General features: G+C 42.2%; 3 protein-coding genes across 3 annotated transcripts; all 3 read left to right on the forward strand.

Moving 5' to 3' along the window:
- Positions 1 to 519: 519 nt before the first annotated feature.
- Positions 520 to 3316, forward strand: LOC143776905 (E3 ubiquitin/ISG15 ligase TRIM25-like). The gene has a single exon (XM_077266726.1). The coding sequence runs from the start codon at positions 611 to 613 to the stop codon at positions 2324 to 2326; it is 1716 nt and encodes a 571-aa protein (XP_077122841.1). The 5' UTR covers positions 520 to 610; the 3' UTR covers positions 2327 to 3316.
- A 4175-nt stretch (positions 3317 to 7491) lies between these two features.
- Positions 7492 to 9949, forward strand: LOC143774036 (E3 ubiquitin/ISG15 ligase TRIM25-like). Its single transcript, XM_077261329.1, has one exon. The coding sequence runs from the start codon at positions 7777 to 7779 to the stop codon at positions 9376 to 9378; it is 1602 nt and encodes a 533-aa protein (XP_077117444.1). The 5' UTR covers positions 7492 to 7776; the 3' UTR covers positions 9379 to 9949.
- A 9852-nt stretch (positions 9950 to 19801) lies between these two features.
- LOC143776907 (E3 ubiquitin/ISG15 ligase TRIM25-like) lies at positions 19802 to 21906 on the forward strand. Its single transcript, XM_077266727.1, has one exon. It carries the CDS (start codon positions 19968 to 19970, stop codon positions 21573 to 21575), a length of 1608 nt encoding a protein of 535 aa, XP_077122842.1. The 5' UTR covers positions 19802 to 19967; the 3' UTR covers positions 21576 to 21906.
- Positions 21907 to 23382: the final 1476 nt, after the last annotated feature.

Genomic DNA, 23382 nt, shown 5'->3' on the forward strand with positions numbered 1-23382 from the left:
GTTTTTTAGAGCTTCAATGGTGCCATCCTGCTTTAGTAGTGCGAATGCTTTCTTTTTACTGTTAATTGCCTGTCTTACTTCTTTGTTTAGCCACATTGGGTTTTTCCTATTTCTAGTCCTTTTATTCCCACAAGGTATAAACCGCTTACAGTGCCTATTTAGGATGTTCTGAAACATTTCCCATTTATTATCTGTATTCTTATTTCTGAGGATATTGTCCCAGTCTACCAGATTAAGGGCATCTCTAAGCTGGTCAAACTTTGCCTTCCTAAAGTTCAGTGTTTTTGTGACTCCCTGACAAGTCCCCCTAGTGAAAGACAGGTGAAACTGTACAATATTGTGGTCGCTATTTCCTAGATGCCCGCCCACCTGCAGATTTGTTATTCTGTCAGGTACTGTGAAATATAAACAAAAAGATTTCCTCATTCTTTACGGACTTGACAACTGTACAATTCATGTTTATGACAGGTAGAATATAACTTATGAATCATTATATAATCTTGATTCATTAAGCTCAACTTTGCCCTGTAGGTGGTAGTGCAAGGCACGCTCTCAGGTTTCTTAGCTCCCAAGACTTTCATCTCCATTGCATTCGATTGCTCCGTCAGCCATGGCGTCTGTTGATTTCAGGAAGGAGCTGGACTGCTCCATTTGTCTGAGCACGTATACAGACCCTGTAATGCTGAGATGTGGACACAACTACTGCCGGGTCTGTATAGATTGTGTACTGGATACACAGGATAAGTCTGGACTTTATTTCTGTCCTCAGTGCAGAGAGCATTTTTATAAACGTCCTACACTGAAAAGAAACATAACTCTAGGTAACATAATTGAGCAACTTCGCACCATTCCAGAAGCACAGAAGGACACTGGAAATTTTTGCACTAACTGTATTCACTCTCCTGTACCTGCTGTTAAATCCTGTCTGCACTGCGAAGTTTTCCTTTGTGAGAACCACCTAAGAGTTCATAGCAAGTCTGAAGAACACGTCTTATCTGATCCCAGCACTTCTCTGGAGAAAAGAAAATGTTCTGTCCATAAGAAGATCCTGGAATATTACTGCACTGAGGACGCTGCTTGTATCTGTGTGTCCTGCAGTCTGGTCGGAGAACATCGGGGACATCGGGTGGAGATGCTGGATGAGGCCTCTGAGAAGAAGAAGATGAAAATGAGAAATGTTCTCCAGAAACTGACAACAAAGAGAAAGGTGTCCGAGGACAAGGTCCAGAATCTGGAGGGGCACTGGAGAAAGGCTCAAGAAAAAGCAGCTGAAGAAGCCGAGAGAGTCACTGCCCTGTGTACAGACATCAGGAGACGGGTGGACGACCTGGAGAAGAAGGTCCTGAGTGAGATCTCCAGGCAGGAAAAGGAAGAGTCACTGTCACTGTCTGCTCTGATCCATCAGCTGGAAATAAAGAAGGACGAGCTGTCCAGGAAGATGAGACACATTGAGGAGCTGTGTAACATGACGGATCCACTGACTGTCTTACAGGAACCAGACACCGGTGACTTGTGTGATCCTGAGGAGGAGGGAGGTGATGAGAACACAGGGGGACATGATAAACAGCTCCATGATGGAGATCTAGCCTGGATTATGGGGACTTTTCATGCAGAACTATCTACTATCATGTCAGACCTACATACTAGCTTGTCAAGACAACCAAAACAAATTAAAGATTTCGATAATGAACAAAATCCACCCGTTTACTCAGAAAGTCTGCCTGTTTTAACATCAAAAAATGGAGACAATCATGGAAAGGTCAGGATTGCTGGAATTAGGGGGATCTACGTGGAGGATCCTGCAGACATATTACTTGATGTAAATACAGCTGCTAATAATATCCATATATCAGATGACCTGAAAATGGCAACCTGGACACAAACAGATGAAGAACGTAAAGAAACCGCAGAGAGATTTCAGGACTATAACCAGGTGATGAGCAGCAGAGGATTCTCCTCGGGGCGACATTACTGGGATGTGGAGGGCAGTGAGGTGGCGGAGTGGATGGTGGGGATGTGTTATCCCAGTATAGACAGGAGAGAAGATCAGTCTCTCGTTGGATATAATAAAAAATCTTGGTGTCTGCAAAAAGAAAATAATTATTCAGTGATACATGACAGTAAGGAAATCAGAATATCAGATGAAATCTCTAATAAGAGAGTCAGGATATGTCTGGATTATGAGGCCGGGCAGTTGTCCTTTTATGAGCTGTGTGACCCCATCAGACACTTACACACCTTCACTGCCACCTTCTCCGAGCCCCTTCATGCTGTATTGTGTGTGGGTAATGGCTCACTAAACATATTGGGCGAGCAGCAACCTTGATAAACCATCATAACGTAGTAAATCTGGTCAAAGACCGGCAACTAAAACTAGAATCTGGCTGGTGGAGCTACAGGTCAACGTTCCTCCATGGTAGCAGTTCATCATCTAACACAGGAATATAGTGATTATATTGTACAGTTTTAGACTGGAGACAATAATGGATTCTGCTAATTTGTAATTTTTTGTATTTGCATGTTTAAGCATCTTTGATAATACACCTTTTTAAGAAAAAGCTGCGCCAAAATGTTGCGACTTTTCAAAGCAATTTACGCCATATTTCTATGAAAAATTGCTTTGATGAATCAACCCTCATGGACTTTACAGTGTCTGACCAGCAGAATCATTTTATAGCTAACAGGTCTATGTAGAGGTGTAGCTTAAATTCTTGTGAGCATTTACTGCTTTTATGTGTCACGTTTGGTCGATGTACATTCAATTTTGATATATGAGAAAAATAATTTGTTTTTCAAATTTCTAAGTAAAATTTGTAATACATAATAAATAACTGATTGGACAATTTGTACAGTGATATATGTTTGACATTTTGGGGAGGAAAATATATGTATATACTGATGGAGTGGGTAGTGTCTATATCTTTGTTCAAGTTGTATTTTATCTAAAAATGACTACAATCTGTTTTATTTATCTTTATATAGTGCCACCATATTCTGCAGCACTTTAGAAATGTGAGTGTGTTTGTGTATTTATAAATTGGATTAATACTCATTAAAAGATAAAAAGAACAAAAAAAGTTGCAAAAAATTGGCATATCTAGGCTAGCTTTACACATTTGTGTGTCATGGTCCCTGATGTACGGACCACCCGTAACTCTTCTGACCTGAACTCAGTAGCTAATGGTCCGCTCATCGTGGGGCATAATTGCAAAGCATCAGACGGATGTCAGATTGGTTTTATACTGTAATTCTTCTTGAAAGTTGTCATGTCTGATATTGGAAACATCCAGTTCTTGCATTAACTGCAGGGCTCCGAATAGTGAATCGTTGTACCAACAACACAGACAAACTAGTCAATTCACATGATAATGTGCTTTAATTGTTCCATAGGGGTTGTTAAAGCGGTTGTCCAGTCCAAACTGATAAGTCTGCAGTCATTCTGTGTGACGGCAAACTTATGAATCCAACAAGTGCACGCATTGTGCGCTGCGGAGATTCGCCGGTTTCAGACCCGGGAACGGAGGGTATGTATGAGTTATACATACCCGGCCAAAAACAAGGCCTCACTCTCCATACACTAGATGGGGAGCGACCTCGGCTAATTACATAGTGTATGAAGAGCGAGTACGCACCCATCGACTGGGAGTATGTATAACTCATACATACCCTCCGTTTCTGGGTTTAAAACCAGCAATTCATAAGTCTGCAATCACACCAAGTGACTGCAGACTTATCGGTTTGGACCGAACAACCCCTTTATCATCAGAAAAGATCAAGAGTTCAACCTCAATGACATATGTGCCCCTCACCAAAAAAAATTATTCTACAATTATAAAATTATCAATACCACTACACAACGACCAAAAATTGCCTCCATACCGGCATTGAACCAAATGTAGTAAACAAAAGACTAGGTCCCCTATTCATGAAATACCTTCATATGTCGCAAAATGGTCTGTCTTCACAGAGGCCATTAACTCTGTTATGACATTGACATACATTTAAGTCATATGTCGTGTCCCTACCTTTGATGGAGACTCGCGTGCCGATCCCACATCTTTCTGGTGGATGATGGCTTCCATTGTCGCGCCTGTGTCATGATCATGGGGCACCGATGGGTTTCCATGAAAGGTGGAGGCCTCCGGAAGACCTCTTTGTTTGTTATGACGATCCTCTTGAGCTGGCATTCATTGGAGATTATGATTTTCACTCTACATAGCAGAGCTAATGCCCTGCTATGTATAGCACAAGCGGTCAGACAATTGCAACTTCCAGTCCCCTAAGGGAACTATTATATACAGTAAAAAGTAAAAAAAAATGTATTTAAAAATATAAAAAATTGTAAAAAAGAAACACAAGTGTTAAATTCACCCCCCTTTTGCCTCATTAAAAATAAAATAATGAAATAAAAAAGGTACATATTTAACATCACTGCATTCGTAAAAGTCCGATCTATCAAAAGTAAATTAACTCGATTGATAAACGGTGTAATAAAAAATAAAATAAAAATGCAAGAACTACCTTTTTTTGGCTTCTGTAGCATTGCAATAAAACGCAATAAGAGGTGGTCAAAACATCATATCTATCTCAAAATGGTATCAGTAAAAACATCAGCTGAGAGCGCAAAATATAAGCACTCACCCAACCCCACATCCCGGAAAATGAAAAATCTCCAATATCTTATTTCACCAATTAAATAAACAAACTATACATGTTTGGTATGGACCCATACTGACTTGGAGAATCATAATACCAGGTCAGTTTTACCATTTACTGAACATGGTAAATAAAATAACCCTCCCAAATATTGTGAAATTGCACTTTTGTTTAGCATTTTCAACGCACTTTTTTCCTGCTTTCTAGTGAATCGCATGATAAAATGAATGGTGTCATTGAAACGTTCAACTCATACCACAATAAATAAGCCCTCATATGGCTATGGGGATGGAAAAATAAAATAAAGTTATGGCTCTTGGAAGAAGGGGATTGAAAAAAGAAATTAAAAAAAATAAAAAAATGAAAATCGCCATGTCATGACAAGGACAATCGCTCTGCTTGTGACTGCAGAAGGAACATGTGCAATGCCAGGAGGAATGTTGTAGTGGTAACCATATCCAAAATATGGCTGGAACCTAAAAATCTGGCAAGTTAATATACAAACGATTATGACAACCTGTAATTAACATATTGTGTGAAACTACCCCCGGAGCATGACTTTACGAGGAGGCACGGGGTTATGAAGAGATGTAACTTCCTGCCTGATGTCTTTCTCTACCTCACCAGAAGAATTGGAGGAAACATGTCTGCAGTGTCAGGGAGTATAATACTTGGGGTTATCACCTCACATCCCAAGTATTGTGACCACATTTACCTCAGACATCATGTACTAGTGTAGTGTCAGCTCTTACATCAAATCAATCAATATATTACCTCAGGAATTCATGTCATCGCTATGTCTCCCAATGTATCTGCTACATCTTACCTCACACATGGCTGATGCTGTTTCCATGAAACCTCAAACAAAACCAAAGAAAAAAAAATGTGCATGTACCCTAATGAAAATAAATAAGTTAAAAAGCAAGTGCATTAAATCATTAGGGCACTTAGTAAACACTGTTTTTGGTCAAAAAAAGCATAAAGCTGTCCCACCACGGCAAGGTGTACCCAATTGGGACAGGAACTACACTCTCTAATGTTAAAACCTACCTAGTGTGAATAGTGGCAGAGAGTCCCAGGGTCCAAACCGGACACCCAGCGTTGGAGGAGCTATATATGAACTGCCAGCTCAGTGAAAAGGGGGCCACTTCCTATTTGTACTGAATACAAAAATACTGAAGAAACATTTTTGTTTTTTCCATGGCCAGTGTGAACATGCCCTTACATCATATGCGTGTTTTCAAGTCATACTCCAGCTCAGTTTTCTCTTTGTTTTTTTCCATGAATCCTCGTAGCTGACATGGTTCATATTTCAGATTACTGAGGTATTTTACAGCTTCTTCATGAGTCCTGGTGTGCTGATAACTGGATGACAGGGAACAAGGGCTCTGTGCGGATGGACGGACGCCTGCCATTACTGAGGAATGACAAGGGCTTTTTTTTACAGGTTTCTGCCATTACTGAGGGAGGACAAGGGCTGTGTACAGGCTTCTGCCATTACTTACTGAGGAAAAGGGCCGTGTACAGGCTTCTGCCATTACTTACTGAGGAAAAGGGATGGTACAGGTTTCTGCTATGACTGAGGGGGAACAAGGGCCGTCTACAGGTTTCTGCCATTACTGAGGGAGGACAAAGGCCGTGTACAAGTTTCTGCCCTTACTGAGGGAGGACAAGGGCCATCTACAGGTTTCTGCTATGACTGAGGGTGGACAAGGGCCATATACAGGTTACTACCAACCCTTACTGAGGAATGATAAGGGCCATACTCAAATTACTACCTGCCTTACTGAGGGAGGACAAGAGCTGCATACAGATTACAACCTGCCATTTCTGAAGGAAGGCTAGGGCTGTGTACAGGTTACTGGCTACCCTAACTAAGGAACAACAAGGGCCACTTACATGTTACTGTGTACAGGTTTCTGCCATTACTTAGGTAGGACAAGAACCATGTACAGGTTACTGGCTGCTCTTACTGAGCGAGAACAACATTTGTGTGATGATGTCTGCCGTTACTAAGTTTTAGGTGTTCTATTGACCTCATGTCACCACTCTCAAAGGCTATTATGATGAGCTATGAGATTTATTTCTTTCTTAGACGCAATGATAACCAGAGATTGCTTTGGAGACCATATGGGCAATGCCGTGAAGAGGCCTTCATGAGGGAATGTCATGCTTCTCATACTCCAAGAATAATGATGTGGGGAGGCATGTATGGTAGCTGGTCTCCTCTAATTTTCATTCCAGGTACACTAACAGCTCGATGTTACATTGATTTGGTCATAGAACCAATGGTATGGCCGTTTCTCCAAAGTGTCTCAAAGAGGTGGCTCGTACTACTGTGAGTATCCGACGTGGGATAAATATTCTACCATTGTTTCCCATTGAGGACATCTGGGACATCATTGGTTGTCAATTACATAGGGATCTGCCAGCAGCACATCTTGATGATTTACATGACCAACTGCATTCCGCATGGCAAATCATTGTTCATTCAAACTAGATATCGACATCAGCAAATTTGTACTATGTACTGTGTGTAAAGCTATTACATTTTAAATTATTTTATATCAATTAATTTGTGATAAAAATACATGTTATTAGGCAGTTCTATCACATTCACTAAACCGTTTTTTTCTCCGATTCCTCTTTTTTGCCTTTTTCCTCATATCCTGTTCCTTTGCTATCAGGTTCCCTCACGCTCAAAGACAATTTATATATAATCTGGTAACTGGTTTGTGCAAATTTACCTGCCCAATCTTAATTATTTTTATAAGATGGCTGAACCATGGAAAACATCCACTTTCTACCATTAGGGTCTGATTTACTCATAGATTATAAGCTTGTTATTCTTGTTCAAATTAGTAAATAATGTGTTCTTCCATAATATCTGACATTGTTTGTACATCTCCTCTGAATTTTAAAGTATGCAGAATATGTTAGCTCTACTTATCCAAACCTGCTATTATTAATTATTATAATTGTGACAAGTTTCCATTAACAGGTTAATGGTAACTGATCTTGTGCTGCTCAGCTCTGCCCTATGGAGCCAGTATAAAACTTGATCTTTTGTTACTGGGTGTGAGAGAATTGTAGGTTCATTTTTCACTTCCTGTGTAAGTCATGGCGTTTGCTGATCCAAGAGATGAGCTGCTCTGCTCCATCTGTCTGAGCACTTATACAGATCCTGTAATGCTGAGATGTGGACAAAACTTCTGCCGGGTCTGTATTGATCGTGTGCTGGATACACAGGACGGGTCTGGAATTTATTCCTGTCCTGACTGCAGAGAAGAGTTTCAGGAGCGGCCGGCACTTATGAGGAACATAGCTCTGTGTAAAATAATCGAGAATTTCCTGTTCACTCAGCCAACAAAGACGGAAACCGGGATCTGCTGCACTTACTGTGTGGACTCTCCTGTACCTGCTGTTAGATCCTGTCTACACTGTGAGGCTTCTCTGTGTGATAAACACCTGAGAGCTCACAGCAAATCACCAGAACACGTCTTATCTGATCCCAGCACTTCTCTGGAGAAAAGGAAATGTTCTGTTCATAGGAAACTTTTAAAATATTATTGCATTAAGGATGACATCTGTATCTGTGTGTCCTGCAGTTTGGCCAGAGAACATCGGGGACACCGGTTGGGGACCCTTGATGAGGCCTCTGAGAAAAAGAAGGAGAAACTGAGAAATTTTCTCCAGAAAATGACCATAAAAAGAGATGAAAGTGAGAAAAGAGTACGGAGTCTGGAGGAGCGCAGAAAAAAAGCTCAAGAAAAAACAGCTGAAGAAGCCGAGAGAGTCACTGTCCTATGTACAGACATCAGGAGACGGGTGGACGACCTGGAGAAGAAGGTCCTGAGTGAGATCTCCAGGCAGGAAAAGGAAGAGTCACTGTCACTGTCTGCTCTGATCCATCAGCTGGAAATAAAGAAGGACGAGCTGTCCAGGAAGATGAGACACATTGAGGAGCTGTGTAACATGACGGATCCACTGACTGTCTTACAGGATCCAGACACCGGTGACTTGTGTGATCCTGAGGAGGAGGGAGGTGATGAGGACACAGGGGGACATGATGAACAGCCCCATGATGGACATGACCTGGATGTGGCTGTGATCTCACACACATTACACACATTATGTGACGTAATATCAGGTATAAGGAGCGGGATCTATGTGGAGGATCCTGCAGACATATTACTAGACGTAAATACAGCTTCTGATAATGTCCTTATATCTGACGACCTGAAAACTGCGACCTGGACACAAGAAAAGCAGAAACGTCCAGAAACAGCAGAGAGATTCCAGGATTATCAGGTTATAAGTAAAAGGGGATATAATGTAGGAAGACATTACTGGGATTTGGAAATCGGTAGAACGGGGGAGTGGAGGGTGGGGATGTGTTATCCCAGTATAGACAGATGGGGAGATCAGTCATACATGGGAAATGATTATAAGTCCTGGAGTTTGAGTAGGTATTATGATAAGTATTTAGTGATGCATAATAGGAGAGGGATTCGGTTACCTGACAAGATCTCCAGTAATAGAGTCAGGATATATCTGGATTATGAGGCCGGGCGGCTGTCTTTTTATGAGCTGTGTGACCCCATCAGACACTTACACACCTTCACTGCCAACTTCACCGAGCCCCTTCATGCTGTATTATATATATGGGACTGTTCTGTAAAGATATTAGGGGGAAGCAGTAGCAGGAAGAAACCATTTTAACATGAGAAATTCGACCATAGACTGGTGACAGAAACCAAGCATTTGATTGTTGAATTCCATGGCCAATGAGGTATTTAGAAGGTGGGATTTAGATAATTCCTAAGTGTCAGTTGTGCCAATGACTAGATCACTTGGGTGAATAATCTGCTGTACGGGTATCTGATGATTATTCGTTGAGTGCCGTTGAATCCTGGTAATGTGTAATTCCTGTGTCTCTAGGTGGATAATCCTGAACATGAGAATTTTTGTAGAGATCTGATGTGCCAGTCATGATCAATACAACATATATTGTTATCTGTTAGTATGTTCATATACTGCTATTTACCATGTCACACTATATACTAATGTAAGCAACACATATACCCTGTATATAACTACTATTGGTTGTGTTTTGGCGGAATATTGATTGTATAATGGTTACTCAGATTTTAGTCAAATGTCTTTCACAATGCAAATTATTTACTGAATTATAAATCTCAGCATGATTTCTGTATACATCTTTGTATTATTATATTCTCTCAATTAAATGTGAAGCTTAAAGAAAGAGTCTCCGCTAATTACTATATTAAAATGGACATGACTTTGGCAAGGAAGAATGTTTACATAGTTGTTGGCTTTTTATGTAGAATCCTAGAGTTTCGTAATTTCTTCCCTCACACAACTCCTTTTCCAATTTCTCAACCTACAAAATCAATGATTCCTATCACTAGTACGACTGACAGGAGAACAAGGCCTTGGTAAATGTTACAGTGGGGCACCTTGTTCTACTTCAAAAAGAGCACTTGATGTTCACTTGTGAGCAGTAAACTGGACTTTTATGGATGGCCACAGAGTAGGTCAATGATGTATGCACCATGCACGACACTGAAATAATTTGCACATGACCTCTTTTCAAGCTGCACCACCTCCATGCCTTGTCCTTGTCCTAGCATCATGGTTTCGACAATGTCTTTCAGATTCTAAAGCTTTTGGTTACTGTCTTTAGATACCCCACAAGAAGTAAGGGAGAGTCTTACTGTGATCAAGGGGGAAGGTAGAATCGGACTACTGAAACCACAGGGAAAGTATAATTGGGCTCCTGTGACCATAGAGAAAGTAGAATAGGACTGCTGACCATACTTTCTAGGGGAATTAGAAAGTAGGATATGTCTGTTGTGACCACTAGGAAAGTTGATCATGGCAAACGTGGAAAAATTTGAGCAGAAACACGTGGAGATGATGTGAGTTTCATGGTGGACATTGAAATTTTGAGGTTTCTCTTTTTGTCAAAAGACACTGGCTGCAGGAATGGTTTCTATGATGGATGACAGAAAACAAAAGAACAGCACAAAGCAGAATTGTTATTTTATAGCAATGCAAGTCATTAAAAAGGTGTTAACCGTGTTCAAAATATAGCAGGCACATAAAATTGCGATAAGTTTACGTCTAAAAACGAATACGTGTACCCAAAAATAATATATTTTACATAAATATAATGACCTGTAATCAGTGTAAATGAACACAATTTGTTATAAACAGTTCATTTTCTTAAGAACCAATAAAGATAAAAAAACCCATCCTTTTAACTCAGTGAAGGCGCATATTGCCTCAGGCTTCCAATTGCCTATATCTGCTCCCTTCTTGGTCAGGTCAGTCAGTGGTTTGGCAATCAAAATTTTTTCAAAAAAATTACGATAGTAGTTTGAAATCCCCCCAAAAATGCTACAAAGCCTTCAGGGACTTAGGTTGCACCCACTCCTTAATAACTTGGACCTTTGAGAGGTCAATTTGGAAACCTTTAAAGGACAAGATATACCCTAAGAAGGTTACTTCTTGAACAAGAAAAATGCTTTTATCAAGTTTAGCAAATAATGAATTGTCTTTGGGTCTTTGGAGTACATGTCGGATGTCTGACTCAATATCAGGCGAATAAATCAAAATGTCATCCATATTGACCACTTATGTCTCTGAATATGTCATTAACAACATTTTGAAAAACACACAGCGCATTACTTAGCCCAAAAGGCATCACAAGATGCTCAATGACCTTCAAGTTTGTTAAATGCCATCTTCCAATCTTCTCCTTCTCATATGGATCAGGTCATATGCAGATCAAGTTTGGTGAACCAATGGCACCTAACAGCTTTTTATAGAGATCAAGGATGAATAGCAGAGCATACTGATTCCTTACAGTAACTGTGTTAATTTCCTGATAGTCATAATATATATTCTTAGGCCACCATCTTTTTTTACCTACAAAAAGAAACCAATGCCTACTGGTGACGTGGACAGTCTGAACCTTTTTGCAGATTGTCAGCTATATAATCTTTCGTGGCCTGATGTTATGAATCAGAGTGATCATAAGATTTCCCCATACGGAGACAGGAGTTTGCTACAACATCAACTGGACAATAATAATCTTGGTGTGGGGTTAATCTTTCGGATTCAGACACAGAAAATACATCAACAAAATGTTCAAATATTGCAGATAAACCACTGAGTATGGCTTTAGACAAAGTCACAGATATAAACATTAATTTGTTCTGAAACTCTGGGCTCCAGCGTACAATGTCTCCTTGGTGCCAATCAATAATTAGGTTATGTTTACATAACCAAGGCTCAATTACAAGGTCACAGATAGGTTTTGCAGAACAAAAAAAGTCATAATTTCAAAATGTACAGTACCAACAAACGGACACCTCCTTAGTGACATACTTCACCAAGCTCTGGGTGAGAGGTGTATCAATAGCAGGGATTATTTTATAGGAAATCATAATTTTAGTAAGGGTAAACCAAGATCTTTTGTCACTTTGGTATTCGTAAAATTTTCTGTGGAACCGCAATCACTAAAGGCCTCAAACCAAACAGATATGTATTTGACATCCAAACTGTCCATAATTGCTACCAAGATTCAGCTTTTGTCTCTTGGTCCCCTGATGGTGATGGGAGTCATCCCAACCTGCATGGGCTCTTCAGTGAAGGTAATAGGTACACAAGTCCTAGCTGGAGGTGTAGAGTCAACATTGCGTTCCTATTTGCATTCGAGCAAACAACTATCAAGACGGATTGCTATAGACAAGGCTGAGTTGAAGGAGTCAGAAGAAGGGGACGGAAATAACATGTCCTTGATTTGGCCAGAGAGTCCAAAACTAATGGGCCTGGTCATTCAATTGCGAGTCAGTGGCCAAGTGCTGAAACTCTGTACAGTACTTCTTAACACTGTGCTACCCCTGATAGGACTGCTGATTTACTTTCTGCATAAGCTAATCTGTCAGAGTCGTCATATAGAAGCCCTAAGGGTATGTGCACAAGTTCAGTTTTTTTCGTGTTTTTTCGCGATAAAAACGCTATAAAAACTCATTAAAAACGCATGCATTATGCATCCTATCATTTAGAATGCATTCTGCAATTTTTGTGCACATGATGCGTTTTTTTAATGCGAAAAAAACGCATCGCGATAAAAAAAGCAGCATGTTCATTAATTTTGCGGGTTTTTTCGCGTTTTTCCCTCTATTCTATGCATTGGGAAAAAACGTATCAAAAACGCTTCAAACACGCGGTAAAAACGAGGTAAAATCGCGGTAAAAACGCATGTGGATTTCTGGCAGAAATGTCCGGTTTTTGTCAGGAAAATTTCTGCCAGAAATCCTGATGTGTGCAAATAGCCTAAGGCCTCAAAAAACATGTTGACTGTGGAGAGCTCTTGAACATCAGAGATAGGGGAAAAGCCTGAGTCAGGGGGTCATCCTGCAGCAGGAAAATGAAGAGCCCCAAACGCTGGCTTTCAGAACCAGACCAGCATGTAGTTGGAGCCTGAAATACAGGCTTCTTAAAGGAAAAAAAAAAATTACGGTCACCTGAAAATCTGTCAAACAGGTTAATCAGAGAAGGTAATTGCTGCAGGGACTTGAGCCTGAGCTGTTTCATGATACTGAAAGATCCTGGATTAAATGGGTCAGGTCTTGCATCTGATCCACAGTCTTGGCGCTAGCCACTACATTTACCATATTCCATAGGTTGTTCTGGCTTTCACCTTTTAACTAACAATTAGAAAAAGTACACTACCAGGTAATGAGGATTAGTATCAACACAAAAGCTAACCAAAAAAACTACGGTAATACCATAAAAAGTCAAAATGTATTCAAAATATTTCCAAAAAATCAAACATTAACAGGCTTTAAAAACAGCAACAACACCCACCAACTGGGATGAAAAGTGGGTCTATTTAACCTAGCCAGACATATGTACAGAAGAGGGTGGGGGCATATATGGGTACTTTCACCCTATTTGTCCCTTCTTGCACCCTACCTGTCAGCAGAGGTTGGCACCCTCTTGGACGCAATATGGCGCCCCCGCTCCTCGATGGCGCATGTTCTTGCCTGAAACGCCATATTGGTAGAGGCGATCGTAAGTGCATGTGCCATAGAGGACTTGTTGAAGGAAACCTCTAGCGGTTGAAAGAGGAGCATGCACAGTGTGGGAGCGCCGAAAGGCTTAGACATGCGCTTCCACTAAATGGCGATGAGATGCCATCCCCATATGCCGAGTGGTTACCCGGGAATAAGGACAAACTAACAGTGATTAAATATAAGTACCCTTCTACCCCTAGAATTATGTGAGGGACACCGCGGATATTTAAAGGCATCTGGGTCATTGTAATCCCTACACCTGCAACCAGGCGCTGCATACATCTCTGATGTGATTCATACACACAGAATTTCCCATATGCCTCCTGAGGAACTACATCATGGGAGGGAAACGCGTCGAGGCGAGACTACTGTTATCATGATATGAATACAGATAAGTTTACCAGTATTCACTGGATTCTTTTCACCATATGTGGACTTTTATCTTTGGTTTTCGGCATGGTGCATAAGGGGCTTGAGGAGGTCACAGGTCCTATCAGAGTTAGTGAATATAAGTGGGCAATCTTCCTCTCCCACCATCTTGGTTATTCATGTGGCAATGACTTGTGCCCCCTCAAATTCACCACATTGCTCATGCTTATGTAGTCGGACCGTGACTGCTCTCCTGGTTTTTCTCTAAACTTAAAATTGTCTGGTTTGAAATAATACCTCGAATGGTCTGGTACAATAGAAGACATGCTGAGTCAATTGAGTGGACACATGGGATGGGTGGTTTCCGCAAAGCCATTTTTTGTCCTCCCCTCTGGGGTGTTGGTTAAGCATAGTCAGTTTAAAGGGAACAATTCTAAAATAATAATCCCATATGGTGCTTATCTTGCAGACATCAGCCTTAATATATTTTTGTTGAAATATTAAAACCAACAAATTTCCAGCGCCAAATAGTAATAGATATAATACTAGAGACGCACCTACAATAAAAAGGCATTTATAGGCTAAATTAGTGCCTGCAGTATTATCACATTGGATAACACGGCATGTGGCACTAAACAAAAAATGTATTATTATAATGTCAGAAAACCGATGCATACACAATTGGCATACTAAGACAGTGGAGTGCTGTATATACAGTAAGTGCCTATAGTGTAAGCCCTAGTGGGTCATGTAACATACAAGGTTTCAAAAAGAGAGAATTCCATGGTTCCCATACAGATGAAGACTTTATTCTAGCGAGGATTGGCATTGTTAGGTCCTGGTAAACAAGAAATGCCTTATTGTGGCTTATCGTAGCTACCAGGTACCAGGAATTGGCCAATGTATGCACTAAACTTTCTCAATTTTTCATATTTCTAGTGCAGTAATGCAATTTCATTTTCATATTTCATGTTTGCAAGTTTTGGCGCTACAGTGTGCTGCCTTATTTATTTGATTGTATATGAGTTGGTGACTCTAGGTTAGCACCTGTTCACACCTAGTCTATGTTTGATGTGATGTCAGTTTTTTTGAAATTTGTATCCATTGGCCTTTTGACTGAGCACTCCCCCTCTTAGCTGCAGGCATTTTTAATCAAAGCAGGACCCTACCCCTCCACAGAGATATAGTCTAAGAGAGGATTCACAGGTTCCCATACAGATGAAGACTTTATTCTAAGCAAGAATTGGCATTGTTAGGTCCTGGTAAATGAGAAATGCCTTATTGTGGCTACCAGGTATGCATGAATTGGCCAATTTATGCATTAAACGTTCTCAATTTTTCATATTTCTAGTGCAATAATGCAATTCAATTTTCATATTTCATGTTTGCAAGTTTTGGCGCTACAGAGTGCTGCCTTATTTATTTGAATGTAACATACAAGGGACCTATACAAATCACTTAAATGATATGATGTCAGAAAACCTGGTTTATTCTGTGGCCCTGGTGCCCCAACGTGCATTTTACACTTGCTTCATCAGGGATCGTGTCTTATGAGGAGCAGATTCAATAAACCGGCAACCAATGGAAAACAGACACCGGAAAATAAAAAACATTACAGGTTTTAGAAAATTATGGCTTTTTTTTTTTACAATTTTTTCACTGCTTAACCCCTGCATGACCTTGGATGTATATGTACATCTAAGGTCGTCTACCCCCCTCTGATGCGGGCTCAGGCGCTGAGCCCGCATCTTTCCCGACACATGACTGCTGATTTGATCATTGCAGATCTCCTATGGACGCTGGCCCGTGGCTAACCCTAACCCTAGCCCTAACCCTAACTTTAGCCCAACTCACTTTAGCCCAACTCTAACCCTAATGGAAAAATGGAAATAAATAAAAAAATTTATTTCATTATTTTTAGCTAACTAAGGGGGTGATAAAGGGGGGATTAATTCACTATTTTTTTATTTTGATCACTGTGATAGGGTCTATCACAGTGATCAAAATGAACAAATAGGAAAAATTTCCTATTGTTGCCTGGGGCCGACCAGCAGATCCAAGGAAGAATGGCAGAGGATCCCCAAATCCAGGTGTGAAAAACTTGTTGCATCATTCCCAAGAAGACTCATGGTTGTACTAGCTCAAAAGGGGCTTCTACTCAATATTGAGCAAAGGGTCTGAAGACTTATGACCATGAGATATTTTTTTCTTTTTTAATACATTTGCAAAAATTTCTACATTTCTGTTTTTTTTCCAGTCAAGATGGGAGTCAGAGTGTACATTAATGAGGAAAAAAATGAACTTTTTTGAATTGACCAAATGGCTGCAATCAATCAGAGTGAACAATTTAAAGGGGTCTGAAATACTTTCCGTACCCACTGTATGTATGAGTGAACAGAACCACCATCACTACATGAATACATCACCTAGCTTAGTACAGCAATCAATTGTAATGTCAAGTCAGGCTCATATACATTTGTATATCATGAACCTACAACTCCCAGTATGTCCTTAACAATGGTAAGGAGATGCCGGGAGTTGTTACCAGTCTTTATAACACTGCGGACCACACAGGAACTACAGTACTGATGAGAAGTAGTCAGTATCATTTCAACAAGAAAACATTTACCAGGTACCTTATATGTAACATCTTCTCTGATTTCACTTGTTTTTTTCTTTTCGTCTCCATCTTGTCTGATGCCATGATGACTTTTCACATCCACATTTATTCTCTCCTTATTCCCTCTTCTCCAGTCTTCTGCAGCACATTCCTACACAGTGCACTTACAAATAAGAGTGTCATTAAAACTCCCTCTGCATAAAACTATCTGCCCATTATAATCCCTAAATAAGCCTCCAATGGTTTATGGCCTCCACACTGTCCACCTTAATGATCTATAACATCCCGCTGTCTGCCGTTATCATATATAGCCACCACATGGTTGTCCCATTTCCATTGCTTTCCCTTACACTCTCTCCACGGTCTTCCCGCCATGCTAACCTTTCTCCACTCTGTGCCCCCATTTTACATTGCTCCCTCTCCATATCCATTCTGTGCTCAATTTTCACACTATGCTCTCATACTGACATTCACTTTGTCCTCTCCAAACTGTACCCCCTCGTCACACTGTACCCTACATAGTATGATGGTCACCACAGCAGCCCAAACAGTATGATATCCAGAACAGCCCTCTAATATACACTATGATGTACACAACAGTCCCCCACGCAGTATAATGTACACCAAAGCCCCTATTGTACATCATGATGTCCACCACAGCACCACCCTTATAAAATATGGTCACCACAGCCCCCTTTACAGCATGATGTCCTCAGTGGCCCCCTATACAGCATAGTCACCACAGTCCCCAATACAGTATGGTCATCACAGCCCCCTTTACAGTATGATATCTCCACAGCCTTCAGTATAATGACCCCAGAATTCCCTATGTAGTATGTTGACAGCACAGTCCCCTATACATTATGATTTCCTCTACAGCCCCCAGTATAATGTCCCCCACATCCCCCATACAATATGACACCCTCTACATAATGTATAGCCCATGTATAATGTCCCCCACAGCTCCCAGTATAATGTGCCCCAGTCTCCCATATAATATGATGTCCCGCTCTTGTAATGCCCCTACAGCCAGACCTTCTAATGTCCCCACTGCCAGACATTCAGACCGCCCTATGCATGTCCCCACAACCAGCCGCTCGAATGTTCTCCACAGCCAGCTTCTTGTATGTCCTCACAGCCAGAAGCTCGTATGTCCCCACAGCCAGCCCCATGTATGTCTCCCACAGCCAGCCCCTTGTATGTCCCCACAGCCAGCTCCACGTATATATGTCCCCACAGCCAAACCCACGTGTATATGTCCCGACATGCCCCCATTCCTTGGCAAACTAATATAAAATAAAAAATAAGCTTATACTCACCTAATGCAGGCTCCCTATCCAGCGTATCTCTGTCTCTTCTATCCTATACAGTAGCGGGTGCAGTAGGTGCGGCGCCCCAGGGTCCTGGTCGTCGCAGTACTGTCATTTTCCTCAAGGGGAGAGTGATATTACGTTTGGAGGCAAAGAAGGATAACTGCATCCAGGTATCACAAACATGCAACACATTTCACACTCCCGGCCACCAGGGGGAGCTTCTGCTTTATTTATTAGGTCACTCCCCACATATATATGTAACTGGTAGTCTGTAGGGAAAGTTAGTTAGTTAGTTAGTTCCAGACAGTAGTCTGATGAGGACGAGGGTCCAGGGAGCTGTGCATGCCCTCAGAGCTGCAGCTCCCAGAAGAAGACATTTTGAAGGAGAACTGTATTGTAGCGAGCGTGAAGGAAGTCCTAACGAAGGAGTAGATATCAGAAGGGGACCAGCCCTGCACAGGCTGCCTCCTTCTGAGGCACAGAATCCCGGTAGCCGGAATACCGAGGGAGTACGGATCTATATGCTTTGCTCCAGAGACCGGCAGGACAGCTAATTGCACGTTACCTGTCTGCACCACACCCAGGAGGCACGGTGACACCTAACAGAGCCGGGTCATCTAAGAGATCATATAAACAGGCTCAAGTCACCACGATAAGGGGACTCTGGACTTGCCTCCAAACCGGCCGGACTCTGCCTGCCCTGTGATCTGGTGCTCTGGACTGTGGATTCCTGAAGTCTTCAGTAAAACAGGTAAAAGACTGCGAACCTGTGTCTTCGTTCTTCACTCACCATCCACCATCTTCCATCCACTTACTGGGAAGCCCTGGGGACATACTTCACCTGTGGGAAGGTATACCATCTAGCTGCCATAACATCACCCCAGTGGACCCCTTAAAGCAGTGTCGGTCACCCGAATACCACAGGTGGTGTCACGAACATAAACTCTATCCCCCTTTAAAGACCTTTCCCACCTTTTTATTGGACCCCTCTGGGCCACGGACCGGGTCAGCCACCGTGACATCCCCCTGTGAAGTATTGGACCCGGTACCGAGTACCCCATTGCCCTAACTGGGGGTGAACCATAGGTGTCCCCTGCAAGCGCCATCTTCACCAGGCCACTGACTGGAAGTGGAATGCTTCTGCTGATGTTCCTGGCGGAGATCATTACAGTTCTTGTGTCAGCAACGCAGCTAACAGCAATTGTATTTGCGTCTGACAGATGCAAATATGATTGCAGGGAGGGAGGGACGGCAGGAGCGCAGGCAGAGAGACGGGCGCGCGGTGTCAGTGACTGACCATTTGTGCCCGTGCCCCGGCTGTTTCTGTGCTAAATGCCTGTGGCCGGAGAAAGGTACAGGGTGGCCTCAGGCATTCAGCACAGACACTGTCATGTCGGGGAGGCAGAAGGTAGCACCCTAGGCGGGTGCTTACCCTGCCTACCCCTCTTCCCTACTCTGGTTCTTTCACATTCCCTATTTTTTCTTCTGATTCTCCTTTTCTACAGTTTTCTTCATAACCTGGCTCATTGATAACAGTATATCCCACACTCCATACAATTAATGTCTGTGCAAAGACAGATACTGGCAGGTGACTGGTACATGAAAGTTACACGTACTACCTTATATATTATAAAACATGCAGGGCCCTCACTTTTTCATTCAAAGTGTTAAATAATGTATTCCTTTATAATGTCTGATATTGTTTTTACATGTATTCTCTAAATTGTAACGTGCTTCGGAATATGTTGGTGCATTATTATAAGTATAACGTGTCCATAAACAAGTCAGGTTGATAGTATCTGATCCTGTGCTGTTCAGCCCTGCCCTACAGATACAATATGAAACCTGACCTTAGATTTCTGAGAAGCAGAGTTTCATTTCTCTCTTCCTCTGTCAGCCATGGCGTCTGCTGATCTGAGAGAAGAGCTGCTCTGCTCCATCTGTCTGAGCACTTATACAGATCCTGTAATGCTGAGATGTGGACACAACTTCTGCCGGGTCTGTGTTGGTCGTGTGCTGGATACACAGGACGAGTCTGGAGTTTATTCCTGTCCTCAATGCAGAGAAGAGTTTCAGGAGCAGCCGGCACTGATGAGGAACTTATATCTTCATAATGTCGCTGAACGTTTCCTGATTACTCAGCAAGAACAAGAGGAGATCACCGGGATCTGCTGCACTTACTGTGTGGACTCTCCGGTACCTGCTGTTAGATCCTGTCTACACTGTGAGGCTTCTCTGTGTGATAAACACCTGAGGGTTCACAGCAAATCACCAGAACACGTCTTATCTGATCCCAGCACTTCTCTGGAGAAAAGGAAATGTTCTGTCCATAAGAAGATCCTGGAATATTACTGCATGGAGGACGCAGCTTGTATCTGTGTGTCCTGCAGTTTGATTGGGAAACATAATGGACATAAAATGGAGTCACTGGATGAGGCTTCTAATAATAAAAAGCAAAAACTGAGAAATGTTTTCCAGAAACTGATCACAAAGCGAGAGGAGACTGAGGAAAGAGTATGGAGTCTGGAGGAGCGCAGGAGAAAAGCTCAAGAAAAAGCAGCTGGAGAAGCCGAGAGAGTCACTGCCCTGTGTACAGACATCAGGAGACGGGTGGACGACCTGGAGAAGAAGGTCCTGAGTGAGATCTCCAGGCAGGAAAAGGAAGAGTCACTGCCACTGTCTGCTCTGATCCATCAGCTGGAAATAAAGAAGGACGAGCTGTCCAGGGAGATGAGACACATTGAGGAGCTGTGTAACATGACGGATCCACTGACTGTCTTACTGGAACCAGACACCGGTGACTTGTGTGATCCTGAGGAGGAGGGAGGTGATGAGGACACAGGAGGACATGATAAACAGCCCCATGATGGAGATGACCTGGATGTGGCTGTGATCTCACACACATTACACACATTATGTGAGGTAATATCAGGTATAAGGAGCGGGATCTATGTGGAGGATCCTGCAGACATATTACTGGATGTAGCCACAGCTAATAATAATGTCCTTATATCAGACGACCTGAAAACTGCAACCTGGACAGAAGAGGAGCAGAAACGTCCAGAAACAGCAGAGAGATTCCAAGATTATCAGGTGATGAGCAGGAGAGGATTTACCTCAGGACGACATTACTGGGATGTGGAGAGCAGGAGATCAGGGTGGTGGAGGGTGGGGATGTGTTATCCCAGTATAGACAGGAGGGGAGGTCAGTCAGAGATTGGAGGAAATAACAAGTCCTGGTGTTTGTGGAGATATAATAATAATCAGTATGTAGTGACACATGACAGTGAAGTGATCCGGTTTCCTGACAAGATCTCCAGTGATCGGTTCAGGATATATCTGGATTATGAGGCCGGGCAGTTGTCCTTTTATGAGCTGTGTGACCCCATCAGACACTTACACACCTTCACTGCCACCTTCTCCGAGCCTCTTCATGCTGCATTATATATATTGGACTGTTCTATAAAAATATTAAGGGGAAGCCGCATCTGGAAGAAACCATTATGATATAAGAAATCCGGCCATAGACAGGTGAACGAAGCTAAACTTATGATTGTTGAATCATTTGGTTAATGGGATGAATTAGAAAATGGTGATACAGAAGATGATCCCTACACTAGATCACATGCGTTTATTATCTGTTGTTCAGGTGTCTGATGATCGTTCTCTACTCTAGATATTTCTGTATATTGGGGAGGATATAATATGGTAAGGCTGGTAATATGTAATCCCTGTATATCATTTTGCATAATTCTGCTGAGTGTCCTGGTTTTTATTCCCAGGTATTAAACACTTTGATTGGATTTGGCCTTTTCTTGTATTAAACCCCTAAAATTCATTATTTCTCTTTTAAGTGTTACATTTTTTACATTTATTTTGTGGTCTAATTAATGACGCATGTTTACAATTTTTTTCCCCTAGTTTATTAGTTATTGGGTTGGTGATGGTGTGGGGGGTTCGGGGGCTTTTGATACGTACCACCTGGGTCTTTTATGCGTATTAGTATAAGAAGCCCCCATACAGTAACCAAAAGCTGCATCACATTTACAGCGCCACTCCAGTATTTTTTTTTATTTCACTGCTGGATCGGTGCTGAAAATCCATGTCCCCTTCCCCCTGTCTGATACTCACCTTCCGGCGTTTTCATCTGTTTTCACCTCTGCTCCGTCTCCTGCAGTTTGTGGCCTGTCCACAGCTCCAGTGTTTCATGGAACGGTGCAGAGGTCACCAATCAATGTAAGTCTATGAGAGCCTCGTTCTCGCCTCTTTCTCGCTCTCATAGTCTTACATTGAGCGCTTGTTACATAGCTTCTACCTTCTGGCCAGTCAGAAGCTGCGCTCACAAGTTTGAGCCACGGCACTGCAGCAGTGCCACAAAATAGTGAATACGCCATAGGATGAGAAAAAAACAAACCCTGGTAGAGTGGGGCTTTAATATAATTTAATAATAAGCAATATATTACTATAAAGTTGATAAAGGCTTGGAATACATGTCTGCAGTCACTTTATGTGACTGTAGACTGCTAAATCATGATCGGGAGCTGCGGGCCCATCATACTGTGTACAGGGGAACTGTGGGGGACATCATTATGTTTGTCCGAGAGCTGCAGGCCCATCATACTGTGCATAAGGGAGCTGCAGGCCCATCATACTGTGCATAAGGGAGCTGCAGGCCCATCATACTGTGCATAAGGGAGCTGCAGGCCCATCATACTGTGCATAAGGGAGCTGCAGGCCCATCATATTGTGTATAAGGGAGCTGCGGGCCCATCATACTGTGTATAAGGGAGCTGCAGGCCCATCATACTGTGCATAAGGGAGCTGCAGGCCCATCATACTGTGCATAAGGGAGCTGTGGGCCCATCATACTGTGTATAAGGGAGCTGCAGGCCTATCATATTGTGTATAAGGGAGCTGCAGGTCCATCATACTGTGTATAAGGGAGCTGCAGGCCCATCATACTGTGTATAAGGGAGCTGCAGGCCCATCATACTGTGCATAAGGGAGCTGCGGGCCCATCATACTGTGTATAAGGGAGCTGCGGGCCCATCATACTGTCTATAGGGGAGCAGCGGGAACATCATGCGGTGTATAGGAGTTATGGGATCATCATACTGTGTATAGCGAAGCTTTGAGCTCACCATACTGTGTATAATGGAGCAGTACATGGGGGAACTTAGGGGACATTATTAAATGTTAAGTGTGCCCACATTAAGCATTATTGTTATAGGGGCACTCAGAGTATTGTGACAATCAAAGTTGCATATGGAGTATTATTACTTCTTGGGCAAAAATGTGGAGGGCACTAGGAAAG

The sequence above is a fragment of the Ranitomeya variabilis genome, chromosome 5 (assembly GCF_051348905.1).
Source record: "Ranitomeya variabilis isolate aRanVar5 chromosome 5, aRanVar5.hap1, whole genome shotgun sequence".
NCBI classification, from domain to species: Eukaryota; Metazoa; Chordata; class Amphibia; order Anura; family Dendrobatidae; genus Ranitomeya; species Ranitomeya variabilis.